Raw genomic sequence first — 14,545 nt, 5'->3', positions numbered from 1 at the left:
GCTTTATAAATGTAATTAGGTGGTTTTAGGCTATTTCTTCTGGGGCTAGAAAGTAATTAATCGATTAATAAATTAACAAGTAGCACTAATAATAGTAAGCCTGATAGTCCTAAACCAGAAAATAAGAAAAAAGAAGATAAAAAATGCGAGGAAAAAGTGACCAAAGTAAAGTTTAGCGAGGGGACCAAAAAATCTTCGACAATTGTTCCCTCGCTTACAACGCTTGGAATTCATGTGCCCTCACAGGTAAATATTGTTTAGTATTTGTCAGCGGCTATGCCCCTAGAGGCATTATAAGTGAAGGGAGGGGGAGGGGGTGGGCAATATGCACCACACTTTTCTAGGTGTGATTTTTCTTGGGAGGTTGGTGGTTACCCCCCCTAAAATAGTTATAAACCTTCCAAGGACAATAAAAGCTATACAATGAAATGTAAACCCATGTCGATTTAACGGTTAGCTAGTTCATCCTGTCCACTATCTACACATTGCATTTACTAAGAGATGATAGAATGTACATTGATCATATTTCAAGCAGAACTCGGCAGCCGCCTATAAGCCGCCTAAACCTGACCCAAATAAGGCAATCCCTGTTGGTAAAAAAAATTCAAATCTAAACGGGTTTAAATTTTAGGCTTCGTCGAGGCTGACGCGCGGCTGCGTAGCCCTGATTTTAAGTCCTTATATTTTTTCAATATCACTTTTACTGAAAAGTTGGATTTTATGTTAATTGTTTTAAACTTTGGTAAAACTTTCATGTTAAAAAACTGGAATATTTTATTAACTTGTCAAAAAGTTCAATGTTAGAATATTATTATCTTGTGACAATAAACTTCATTGGTAGTTTTAAATTGGCCTATAAAAAATTATTTCTTGCTTGGTTTATTTACAGGAGTTGTTCTTTGAAGCATAGATTAAAAAATCATATATTTTTGTTTGGGCCCATTATCTGCACTGTAAAGCATAATTATATCAGGGTTGTCCACGGAAACGAAAATAACAAACACAAAGGGGGAAGGTAGGTTGTGCTAAAATTCCGTAAAGGTGTACTTTTTTAAGGCCTAAAAACAGTAGGTACTAGAACGTTAAAATTTATGTTAACTTAAAAATTTTTGTCTATAATTCTTTTCAATAAGGAATACACATAGTTAGTGAATATTATCGTTCTACTACTGTTTTTAAGCCTTAAAACTCAAACCTTTACGGAATTTTAGCACAACTTGCCTCCCACTTTTATTTTATTTTATTTTAATTTTTATTCTATTCTTTTGTTTAGAATTTCTAAAAGAAACATAGGTACAAAATATATTTTTTTTTATATCGGTAGAGAACAGACTATATCCATTATCCAGCATTGTCGTAACAAATATAACGTTAAAAATTAATAACTTTATAGCTTTGACTAATCTATGTATAAAAAAAATTATATTGATTTTTACTTATTTTAGAAGGAGATCATTTATCATAACCAGATAGAAAATATTGAAGCATTTAGACAGGTAAAAATAAGATATAAATTATTTATTTATTCTTATATTCACAGTAGGTAGGTACAATTTCTTTCATTTTTTTGTAGTTAAGCTACTCTACAATTTACTTTGTCTGTCTATCCGTCAATATGTCCGTCCGTAACGCTGTGGGGGAAATGTGATTTAATCGACTACTATTTAAAATATGTTGCTAATTTTTTGGTGATTTTGCCTTATTCAAAAGAGTAACCAGCATATAATTTACTTTGTCCGTCGGCCAAACGATCATAAAAGTGTCCGTTTGTCCATCCATGAATTTTTGTGCTTTGCTACTTTGGGATGTTGTCATTGTTGTTCTTGTACAAAAATACATTTTAAACTATTGAATATTTTATTTACATAATAAAATACAACATAAAATTCTTTCAAATCTTGATTTACTTTTAGGGATCAACAATAAAATGTGGATCCAAAGGATCCCAAACCCTGGGACCCTGCAGGGTTTGTGGGAAGACCACCTTTAACTCCAGGGACCAGTTTCAAGCACATATACAGGTAAATACTTCTCCAGTATGGCTTCGAAACCGATTTATATCCGAAGGATTAGAACAGGTTCTCAGCCATACTGAAAAAGCATGTATAGCACCGTTTTACAGACAAATTTCTACGAATAATAAATTAAAAATCATAAAATTAATACCTACCAATTTTGTTAGTCCCGATTTTTCATTTTACTTTCCCGGAAAGCCGTCTATAATACGATGCGATGAATGATTAAACATTTTATTACGGGGTCACTCTACTACATACATACCTATCATTATTGATGGTTTGTATTTAGATGTCACGTGAATTTTCCCTTAGGTATTTGTTTATGAACAAAACAATTTTTTGTGGCCATTAGGACCTCCAAAACAGTGGTCTTTAAAATTTTTGTATTATTTATCTTTGGGTCAATCATTGGTGTGTTACATGGATATCTCCTTGAACCCGTGATTATTGTCGTTATGGCAGAGAAGGCCATAAGAAATCTTACGTTAGATTTAATAGAAGGTACCTAAGTAAGGCATTTGCTTTCATTAATAGCAATCTTGTTCAAAGAGAGAGGGGACAATAGGCTGTTTATTATACTAGTCCCCAAAATTTTATAATTCCGCTTTTTTATTCGTTGGCTTAAAAAATTCTACAAAAGGGGTAATTTTGCGTATCATCTTGGGGGATACACATCAATTTATCAGCCATTTCTTATCCTTTAGATCCCTGATACGAAATGCATCAGTTTTCATGGAAACTAATCTTGTTTGTATGTAGATTCACCGTACCTCAGACCCAGCTGTAGTGCAATGTAAAGAATGTGGATCTTGTTTTGCTAGTGAACCATCTTGGCGCAGGAAAGCACAATTTTTGCAAAAGTGAGGGCGGAGAGGGAAAGTGATACTTAAAAATATTAAAACAAAAGGAACTCATTGAAAAATGATTACAGCACTAGAATTTGATTTCATTTGGCTTTCGCTTTGATGTTGCACAATTTGAAACGATGAAGAATGTGTTTGATCCAGTTTTGTAACTCTACTTTTTTTGGTTTGTTTATTTTTGTTTTAAGTTGACTGCAAAATGTATTACTCGCCCCCCCCCCCCTTAAGATTAAAATGTATCTAAACAAATTACTCATTAGAATTTTCTTTTTTCATATGTTAAATGATTACTATCAATGGCTTACTAGGTATCAAAGATGTAATTGCGATTTTTTTTCTCATATCATATTCCTAACTAAAAGTCTCCATCGTAATAAATTTCCATTTCACGGTATGTTGTTTACAGCTTTGCCCGTCCATTAGCTCGTAGAGATTCTCAGCAAACAGGATCATTGCATTGACCCTAAACCACTTTATTTTCATTCTTAAGAACAGTTGAATTGTTCTAGTCACTTCAGAGATCTTTTGACTCGATTAATTGTGCTTATTGTCTGCAGACATTTGTTGTTAATCCATGGTATACGAAGACCAGATCCAGATATGTACTGCGCTGATCTGGACATGAAGTTTGATCAGGATATGCAAGAGTGGAACCAAGAGGAAACTGAAAGGTATTGTAAAACTTTTAAAGAAGGAGATAAAAAAATAGTATTGCAAGAAAAATACCTATAGAATAATATATGGAGACATTAAGATTAAGGAATAAATCCTTTTTAAAAGAAAGTATGGCTTTATGTTTGTTCGTTAATAAAATCTCGCTAACCACTGAACCAATTGTGTTCCCTATTTTAGGTAGATACGCTTTTCATTTTTTGTGTTTTCATAATCAAAAGCTTGTCACACTTAGCGAGAAAGCACAAATTTCCTAAGGAAATGTTTTATGTAAAATTAAGGATCATTGAACAATAACTGTAATTCTAAATCTTTAAATGATGCGTTAAAATGATTTTTATTTTCAGAGAGGCAGTTGAAGTGAACGAGGACTGGATAATCAACAAAGCCTCAGCAGACGCCACGCCTCTAGCCAGTAATGATGCTTCTAATGATGAAAAAGAAATGGATGAAGAATCCTCCAATATTATTGACATTGAGGGTGATGAAAGTCAACTTTCTATTATGGAAGTTGTTGAAGAAAGCAATCACGATCATGATAAACATTCTGACAGTAGGGATAACAATAATCATGAAACAAATGACATTGAAAAACAAAATGACTCAATAGAAGTTGTCCCAGAATTTATTGATGAAATTGATGATCAGGACGCTCAAGAAAATCAAGCAAACTCTGAAACAGTTGAGGCTTCAGAGTATTCAAACAAAAATAAAGAAGATTCTATCATCAATGATAACAATACTGATTTTATCGAACATGGAGATTTTGATTTTCTCAATTCCTCAGGCGAATCCTTGGGCTTAAATGATGAAAATCTTACAGAGTCACAAAGACAATTTCTAGCTGCGAATAAAGACCTCATACAACCCAAAGAAAAAGCTATTGATGACTCAAGAGCTTCTGAAAGAGAAGAAAAGAATAACGAGGATTCAGATTCGGAGTCGGAACGACTTGTTATTGATACTATTTAAATATTTTTTTATTTATGTCTTTATTTACACATAGCTATTCTGTAAATGTTTAAACTGATGTTTAAAATTGAAATGGGATAGGCGAATATATTATGGAAATTTAATATTACAAAAAATTTGTGTTTCATTGTTTAATTTGGCGAGAAAGAGAACAAAAATCGTCTGAAAACGGTGGTTTTTAGAGGCAGCAAGTTTTTTTTACAGTTCCTTATTGTACCTCATTAAAGCAACTAACAAATTTCAGTGGTGTAAATTTTATTTTGTAGAGTTCCTTTGTGTTTCATGCCTTCAACCCCCCCCCCCCTTTTTATTTTATTTTATAGAAACAATTATAAGAAATAGAGGGCCAAAGAAAACTTTTTATTTATAGAGCTGTGCTGTTCCACTTAAATACATTGGAGGGGAGAAATGCAATTTTGACTAATGTTAATTGTCTTAATATAACTGTTAAAAATTGGAGTATAATCCCTTTCGTGGCAACGCCTCTTAAGGGGCGTTTCGTCATATTTTCACAGTAGCTTTTCTCCTATTTCTAGCCCCTGTTGGGGGCTCTAACCCTGCGGGGCAATCACCTAACCCAACTTAACCTAACGTTATCCTAAAATAACCTAACAAAAGCTACTGTGAAAATACGACGAAACGCCCCTTAAGAGGGACGTTGCCACGAAAGGGACTATACCCAAAAATTGTTTGATGAGTGTCTTTAAATATTTATTTTTTGTTTAACTTATATCATGAATTTTATAACTTAGTATAAAGTTATCTGTCCACCTTTCACTACACAATGTTACATTTTTATATCATCTTCTTTACACTTTTTATACACTATTTATTAAATAAAAAATATTCTAATAATATTTAATATTATTTTTGTTGACAGGTTTTCCGCGGGTACGCAAATTAAAGTTTTTTTATAATCTTCATAATTAATTTGACTTTAGGTCTACTTGAAGAAAAGGGGGATAGTTCGAGTCAACCATCTTACTTTACATTATTGTTCCAAAAAAAGAAAGTAAAAAAATTGTTGGATGGGATTATTTTTATTTCATGGGAGGGTGGATTAAACTTTCCCAGGGAGTAAGGGAGGGGACAATAGATCGAATATTCAATTTTTAAGAGTCTCAGACTTTGGGTACGGGCTTAAAGGGAATGTGCACGAATTCAGCAGGTTCTGACTGACTTTGGGTACTAGCGCATCAATGCCCTGCTAACTAGCTAAGTTAGTTTTAAATATAGCAGACAGGAAAGATGGCTGGTTTTAACAAACATTTTTCCCCAAGAAAATGTCATTTCATATATAGAAACTCTAATGTGATTTTATGTATTAAACAATCTAATAACCCCTTAACCCTGGTGTACTTGTATTAAATTCAATTACTATTACATTCTTATACTTGGAAAACAGAAAAATATTAATAGAATAGTAATTGGATAATTCTTGTAATATTAACGGTTTTTTTAAGATAAGTCTTATCTTATTTTTTTTCTAGAGTTATAATTGAAAAAGACGTTAAAAATTTAGAATATTAACAAAAAAAATTTCCCAAGAGGGGTCCGGGATGTGAAGTATTTATTAAGTAAAATATCTTGGCTTGTAACATGAGACAAAGTGTTTATACATATCATCAAAAATATTTTTTTTACTTTTTAAAACTTTTTGATAACCCTCAAGGGCACTCTTTACCACTGCTTAATCTAACCTAACTTCAAATAAGCATAAACACAACTGTTAAACTAAGTAGAGCTTCCAGCTTGCCTTGTTTTAATTTTTTTTGAATAAATTGAATTCTTTACAATTTGGGAATTGACACCTTTCTTAAAAAGAATTATTTCTTTTTTGTATAAATACCTATTTTATACCCAAAATTTAAGTCTCAACACCCTTCTGTTCTACTACATATTATTACTTGGAAAGTATTCCTTTAAAACTTCTAATAGAGTGTTATGCTAGATTTTATTCTGTTACTAATAAAAGCTTTTTAAATATCAGATTTATCATTTTAATATTATTGGGGTATAATAGATGAAATCTATAAAATTAGATTGTAACTAAATGTTTAATTCTAATAATTTGCTGCTTTAGAAAAACGTTTCATTTTTAATGTTTGTCAGTTATTTCTTAAGTCAGTTTGCTGACAACTACCAAAGTGAAAGGACAAATATATGTGGAAAGAAAAACTGACAAACAAAGAAACTGAAAATCAAAGAAACCTAAATCATTACATATTAGCAAGAGTATAAAATAAATTATGATTTCTTTTTAATTCAAATATTGAAAGAATTAGATGAATTTATAGTTGTTTTATGCTTTTGAATTTCGACAAATTTAGATATTCATTTTATTTTAAAGTCTTAAATAAAATATTTCCTAAAAGGGCTCTTCCTTATTATATTATTCAGCTAATGATTTTATAATAAGTATTAGTTCACAATCTATGGAAGATAATTTTATTTATAACATAAATAAAGAAAAAGGAAGAAAATATTGAAATCATCAGAAGTTTTAAAGATAGTTTTTAGAATCAGTAATCAATTTGTGTTTATTATATTCTAATTGTTAATATTGATTGTTGTTATTTATATAATGATATTTTAGTTAAGATATTTAGAATCATTTTTTCAAATTTCTTTATATTATTGTTTAAGAAGATTTTATTAAAGGAAAAGTGTTAAAGGTAAGAATAAAGGGTAAAATGAAATAAAATCTAAATTTAAATTTGTTTTTTCTTTCCAAAAAATATGAAAATTATTAAACACCCCTACTTTTTCAAATTAGGTTAGTTTTAGAAATATCCTGATAAATTAGGATAATAATAAAACAGGTGGTGTTTTAGTTCATTTTCCTATTCCATTATACTTCTTAAAATTTTGAATAGTCCTTATTAGTGAGAATTTCCGTTAAAATTCGAACGGAAATTATTTTTGAAAAGTGTCTTAAACAGTTCGAGAAAATAGGGAAAAAATAAGACAAATTATGTCTTAAACTTTTGAACTATTCTTAAAATTCTCCATTATTATTCCATTTTTAAGCTATATTTATTTTTTTGAGACACCAGGGAAATTTAGGTTGCAGTTAAAAATATATGAGAAGGGTTGACGAAGTTCTAAACACGATTTTTCTAGTGATTAATTACAGAATGTTTACTTTATTGTGATGTATTGGTAACTTAATTTTCAAGTGAATGATTATTTTCTTAGAACTAATTTTGTTCTAAATTATATTACCATGATCCCCTTACAATTTTGGTCAAATTTTCTGTATAAATCTGGTTTTCATTGCTTTTCAGCGAAAACTCTTAAATTGAATTAATTGCCCATTTTCCCCTCCCTTATTCACTGAAACTTTCCCGAGTCTTAGTTAGTAACCTTGCTAGGACCTATGAGAAGCTTGACTGTATTGGAGAACTATATTGGTTCAGCAGTTAGCGAGATTCTTTAATACACACACAAACATGCTCTTACTTTTATGAAAGTATATGTATATTAGGGTGGGTTCATATCGGAAATAGACAAAGAGGGGATATGCAACAGATAAAATTAACCATTAAAATATTTGTGACCGAAAAAGAATTTGAAAAAATTGAGTTTTAGAACGCGACCACTAAAAAATATATTTGATTAATTATTAATATGCAAAGACGACATTCAATTTTTTTTGAATCAAAACTATGGCTTTATGGTGCTCCCTGGAAAGGCCTTGAGGAGCTGAATCAGGAACTTTTGTCCGTTTCAAAATATCTCGTTCCTAGCCTTAGAAATCACTAAAAAACCATATTTTTTAAAGGTTTATTGAGAATTGTCCAATTTGTAGAGGTTTTTAGATTTTCTCAGGCTAGGAACGAGATTTTTTGAAACAGTCAAAAGTTCCTGATTCTACTCCTCAATGCCTTTCCTGGGAGCACCATGAAGCCATAGTTTTGATTCAATAAATTTTTTACTCCCATTTACAAATAGCTATACAATTGAATGTCTTGTCGTCAGCGGTTTTAAGACTTAGGATAAATTTTAAATCATCCAGAGGTGTATTATATTCATACAAATCATTTCAGCAGATCCCCGCTTTGGCCTCAGAAAAAAATGTCCAAAATCGACCCACCCTAATGTATATTGACTAATTATGAAATGACAAGATGAAACCTCAAAGGAAGAATCCTTCATTACTTGATTAACATATTGTGTGTTTACAGCTTCTTTGTTGAAACTAGGATGACAACATCCATAAAAGCAAAGCTCTGAAATGGAAGGAGAAGGACAAACGAACATTAACACTTTTAGAATGTCAGAACTGAATAAGCATAATATTATCCAAACAAAACTGTAAGTAAATATATTTCAAAACTGTTTAAATACAGGAAACTGTTTAAGGACATGATACTTACAATTTAAGGACTTGATTATAGAGATGCTTCGCTTTTTACTATGTATCTTGTTGTATTAGGAATCAGTATTCAAAAAATCAGATGAATCGTATAATTTTAACACTATAATTTGTTGTCAAAAAGTAAAAAAAATCAGCATGTTTTAAATGGACGTACGGACTTTTTGGTAACAGTTATATAGAGTTACTACTCTATAAAACTCGTACTTAATTGCTGCTAGAATTATCCAAAGTTAGAAATCGATAGGACAATTCTAACCTGTTTAAATTGACGAAAAGAGCTAACATTTATGGATGGACGGACGAACGGACCTATCCTAATTATAGAAAAGCTCCGCTTTTAAAAAGTATATTAACTGAAGATATTTTTGTCATTTTTAACTTGTAAATTTGACTGTAAATTATACTGGTACTTAAAGTACATCCCCAATTCTGATACACAAAATTATCCAGTCTGTAGATTACAATTAGTGGTTGTAACGTTTGGACACTCAACTGAATGAACCAACCAATCAAAATTCAACAAAAGTCTCCAAAGTTTTTGAGTCAACGAATAAGAAAACATTTGTTATAAAAATTTGAAGACTAGTGTAATAAACAGCGCAATGTCCCCTCCCTCCATATTCTTAATGGCACAAACAATAACGTTCTATTTATCTATTTAAACTCAAAATTATTTTTTAAAAAAATTCTTGGAAAATTTATTTCACTTCGCGGAAGAAAACAACTTATAAAATGTACTATTTATAATACTAGCGGTTGCGCCCCTAGCTTTAAGGTGCTCTGTTTTCGAGGAGGTAGGGGAGGGCTAAAAATAACCTAAAATCATCCCAAGACTTTAATTTTATCGCCATTCTAGAATCTAAGTGAATCTTCACTAAAATCGGTAAATTAGTGATTGAAATCTTTAGCTACAGACAAAAAGAAACCTTACTACTTTATATTTTACTAGCGGCTACACCCCTAGAGGCCTCTAGTGGCACTTTAAATGTTTTTTTTTTAAATAATAGGATATCTATCTATGTTGCTTTCAAGTCTCTACGATACCTTGCAATGTTGCGTTCAAGTCTCTTTAGGTAATTTTTTTTATATTTTTTTGTGATTTCTCTTGGGAGGGTACCCTCCCTAAAAATAGTTTTAAACCTTTCCGGGACCTATGAGAAGCTACCTTTGTTTATACCTTTCAATTAATATTCTGCTTATTAAGTTTTAACACTCTATAAGTGTTAATGTCCGTTTGTCCTACAGTTTCAGTGCTTCGCTTTTATGGATGTTTTCATCAATATTCAATAACTATTTTATAGGAGGTTTTTTTATTCATTTGTTTGTGTCTCAAGTTCTACATAATAAATAAAAGAAACTTTATTGTTATCACGTAAAGAAGGATAACCGCTGTAAACGGCGTTCGGGCACTTCCCTTCAACTCGGAATCTAAAATATGAAAATAATTTTATTAAAAGTTCTACGTTTTTTTTTTAAATAGCGTTGTACTTTATGATTCGTCCTTCTGCAAGAACCGGAATAGGTGAAACGTAAGTTTTTCTGCTGCTAATCCACATAGACAGCGGAAATTCTTGGTGAAGATTTCCTGTACCAATATTGAATACGCAACTAGCATCTAATTTTCTTGGTCTGTTTTTCTATCGTTCATGCCACAGAAGACATACTTGTATATTAACATAATTTTTTTGTGTGTGAATTTAATCAAACGTGTAGTAATTTAAAATAAGTTAAGAAAGAATAAACAAAATGATTCTCATGTTGCTCTAATGCATAATTTTGTTTGATTGAATTAATTATTCCAATATGTTCGCACATTCATTATTTACTACAGATATTCTGTAAAATTTGTTCGGATATTCGAAAAGATTTTATATACGTCCGTGTCCCAGGAATCAGTATACCAAAAATCAGATCACATAAAAATTTGTTGGTAAAAAAGTAAAAAAAAACAACATGTTTAAAATGGACGTACGGACATTCTGGTAATGATTATAGAGTTGCTACGCTTTCTAAATTGTACCTAACTACTACAGGAATTACCATGCAAAGTCTGAAATCGATAGGACAATTTTAACATGTCTAAATTAACGAAAAAAGCAATTCGTTGCGGACGGACCGACCCTAATTATAGAAAAGCTTCGCTTTTAAAAATAAAGGCATACCTGTATTGAAGGATCCTGTTACAGAGAGTGGTAACGGCTTCGATATGATCCTGAGTTTTAATCACAAATAAATTACATAAATTTTGAATATGGCTTATGATTATTAATTAAGGAATGGTAAGTACTGTCCTATCGATTTTAAACATTATTATTTTCAAATAATATTTAGATTTAATTTAGAAAGAGTAGGAACTGTTTAATATTTACAAGACACGTTGATGTTCTGTTTCTTTAATATTAAAAGTGCTGCAACTCCATGATTGCTATTATTTGTTTGTTCTTCTGAGCTGTTTTGTCGTGCTTCGCCTTTTTTATGGATCTTGTCATTCTTGTTTTTTCTTAAAAACAAGTGCGCTAATGCAATTCAATTATTTTTTGCAAACATTTACCCAAGAAGGGATTTACTATTTTACTTGGATCTTACACAATATTATCATGTATCTTAATAAAGTGAAGCTTGTAGCTGACCGCACCCTTTACCCCATCTTCTCGTCTCTTACTGGATGAACGAACTAACCAATAAGTGATGTTCATGTTAGCAACCTAAATTGACAACAATCTTTGCCCTCTCATAATATCCACGTAGATTGTAAATCCATTTACCCAAGGATAAAGCCTACCTACACATTTATGTAAAAAATGTGATTTTCCTTTTGAATGTTGTGTTTTGTAATGTAATTTCACAGTGAAGTAAGTCAGGAGGCAGCAAATATGGTGTCACAATTCTCGGGTCTGAAATTTATTGACATTACCTGCCAAATTATTTTGTTTTCAGTTTTTATCAATGCTGCGCTACTAACTTTAATTAATTATATAAGATTTTATATGCAAACTTGTTTCAAAAGAATTGTTTAAAAACTTTTTCCCCCAATAGTGGTGAAATATCCACGTAGATATTCAACTACCATCAAGCCAATTATACAATAATAACATCATAAATATAAATAAAGCCTGAACAAATTTTGATATAATTTAAAAATCAAATATCTGTCTATCTCTTTTTTATGACCACTGATTATCGGCCCTATAACTCACTTTGTCACTCTGTCCATCCACAATTTTCGAGATGCTTCGCTACTTATGGATATTGTCATCCTTGCATTTAATTCAAAACAAAAAAGCAAAATAAATGTACCTTTAAGAGAAATGGGAAGAATAGCCGATACTTTGATATGATAAGAACCATTAAACCAAGACACTACTTTACTGCTCCATCTACTCAAATCTTGTCTTAACAAATATTTAAATTAATTCTAATCGTGTTTGTTTACAGGAAATCAGCAAAGGAGAACTATATATATTGGTAAGGTACAGGGGTTAGCTGGATCATTCGCTACAGAAAGATAGAAAAAGTAGTTGAAAAGAGAGGCAGTTTAAATCTAATTTATAACAAAAACTTTAGCTTCAATACTTTTCTCTTTTTTACCTAATTTTTAAAAAATAATAAAGGTTTCTTTTAACAATATATTTTTTTCTTCAAATTATTGCCAGTAAGCAAAAAAAAGTCTCTTAAGAGTAACAAAATGAAATTGCTTATTATGCATTTTTCAAGATTTGAACTACTACTTTGTCTGGTAACATCCTTTTAATTGGAATTGACCCCCCCCCCCTCCAGACCAAGAAAAGCTTTAAATAGAGGAGAAGATATATTTTAAAGAATTGTTCCCGTTTAGAAAAATAAAGAAGTCTGTCACATTTATTTTCACTTGCAGCTCAGTGTAATTTCCAATATAAGAGAACTTTATTCGGCGTTTTCCCTCAAGTGTCTTGAAATGTACAGAACCCCTTCCCCTTTTGAAATAAATCGAAAAAAGGGGAAAGGGTTAGTTTTTAGATTTTTTGTATTTAATTTATGTTAGTTTAGGTATTAGGTACTGAGTAGTCCCGCAGGGTTAGACATTATTTGTAATATATTTCAATAATAAAGAGGGCTGGGTGGGTCAGTTATCCATAGGCATAATCATGGAAAGCACCGTTTATTTAAAAACTTAGCTAAAGGAAACTTACATGGTTCCCCACTCTGTAGTTCTTTTAATTTCTGCATGGGGCTGGGGGTAGAGGTAGGACCTTAGCTAAAGAAAACTTACATGATTCCCCACTCTGTAGTTCTTTTAATTTCTGCATGGGGCTGGGGGTAGAGGTAGGACCTTAGCTAAAGAAAACTTACATGATTCCCCACTTTGTAGTTCTTTTAATCTCTGCATGGGGCTGGGGGTAGGGGTAGGACCTTAGATAAAGAAAACTTACATGGTTCCCCACTCTGTAGTTCTTTTAATCTCTGCATGGGGCTGGGGGTAGGACCCTGAGACACAGCAGGTCAGGTTCACCCAACTACACAAATAATAATATTTAATTGTAAGGGTTTTTTTTCAGTATGACCTCCAAACCAATTAATATCAGGTGGATTAGAACCGTTTCTCTGCCATAATGAAAAATCATGCATAGCAAATTTCTGCTCATATTAAAATGAAAAATCATAAAATTAATACCAGTTTTGTTAGAACGGGCCTTTGGTCCCTTTGGCCAAACAAAACTGGTTTCAATTTTTTGAATTTTCATTTTAATCTGTGTGAAAATTGTCTGTAATACGGTGATTAAACATCCGAAGAAAGGTGTCAAATAACTTAATTAGGATGGGTAGATTTTGGACATTTTTATCTGAGACCAAAGCGGGAACTTGCAGATGATCTTTATAATGATAATACACCTCTGGATGGATGACTTAAAATTTATCTTAGGTCTAAAAACCGTTGGCTACCACACAAACAATTGTACAGCTATTTTTGAATCCTTTTAAAACTATTTAAAATCCTTTAGAAACTATTTAATAGTTATTTCTTTCATCGTATTATAAACGGCTTTCCGCGGATATAGAATGTACAATTATAAGATTAAAACTAGTTTTTTTAGCCCCGCTGTGCCGAAGGCACTGGCTAAAAAAACTCGTTTTAATCTTATGATTGTACATTTCTATATTCGTAGAAAACTGGATATAATACGATGCTAGACATAGTTTTTTCGTATGGATGAGAACCGGTTCCTATCCACCGGATTCGAATGAATACGAGAAAATCCTTTTAAAACTATTAAAAAACCTTTTAAAACTGTTCAAAATCCTTTTAGAACTATATTAAACCCTTTTTAAAAAAATAAGGTGCTCCTTGAGTTCTCTATTATTATTTATGTTAGTATTCTATTATGCAAAATTGACGCGCGTAGCTGTCTGTAGTGCCCTCGCAAAATGGGGATAGATGTCACTGCTTTTAGCCTACCTTTTTTATTGACGTCTGGAAAAACCCTATACCCTATCTCTTTTCTAGATGGAAGATAGTTAATCTTACTTGTATTCTTGATCAGTGGGAAGATGTCGAGCTGTGCGAGGCCGGTCAGCTGAGTTCACGTGGAATTCCATTATATGTGGCTCAACTAAGGCAATTTTTTTGATCAATTAAAATCTTGTAAAATTAACATTTGTGA

At 31.5% G+C, this 14,545-nt stretch overlaps 3 protein-coding genes across 3 annotated transcripts in view; 1 reads left to right on the top strand and 2 right to left on the bottom strand.

The window, feature by feature from the left end:
• Positions 1–14,545, bottom strand: part of tank (EI24 domain-containing protein tank) — a 228,697-nt gene that overhangs the window by 208,811 nt on the left and 5,341 nt on the right. The window lies entirely within an intron of this gene.
• LOC145329402 (uncharacterized) lies at positions 100–4,819 on the top strand. Its single transcript, XM_080173504.1, has 6 exons — positions 100–246; positions 1,446–1,496; positions 1,914–2,021; positions 2,778–2,857; positions 3,439–3,552; positions 3,901–4,819. The coding sequence occupies exons 5-6, from the start codon at positions 3,482–3,484 to the stop codon at positions 4,523–4,525; spliced, it is 696 nt and encodes a 231-aa protein (XP_080029630.1). The 5' UTR covers positions 100–246; positions 1,446–1,496; positions 1,914–2,021; positions 2,778–2,857; positions 3,439–3,481; the 3' UTR covers positions 4,526–4,819.
• The window catches only part of LOC145329412 (uncharacterized), a 35,339-nt gene continuing 31,004 nt past the window's right edge, over positions 10,211–14,545 (bottom strand). Inside the window, exons 8-13 of the mRNA XM_080173521.1 lie at positions 14,410–14,494; positions 13,316–13,399; positions 12,204–12,298; positions 11,721–11,800; positions 11,069–11,120; positions 10,211–10,334 (exon numbers count right to left, since the gene is read on the bottom strand). Coding sequence (XP_080029647.1) covers positions 10,243–10,334; positions 11,069–11,120; positions 11,721–11,800; positions 12,204–12,298; positions 13,316–13,399; positions 14,410–14,494 — 488 coding nt within the window. The 3' untranslated portion in view covers positions 10,211–10,242. The remainder of the gene's footprint in view (positions 10,335–11,068; positions 11,121–11,720; positions 11,801–12,203; positions 12,299–13,315; positions 13,400–14,409; positions 14,495–14,545) is intronic.

Source organism: Acartia tonsa, chromosome 10 (genome assembly GCF_053477335.1).
Source record: "Acartia tonsa isolate MP-2025a chromosome 10, ASM5347733v1, whole genome shotgun sequence".
Lineage (NCBI taxonomy): Eukaryota > Metazoa > Arthropoda > Copepoda > Calanoida > Acartiidae > Acartia > Acartia tonsa.
Note: the sequence above shows the minus strand (reverse complement) of the source record. Positions and strands in the feature narration are given on the sequence as shown.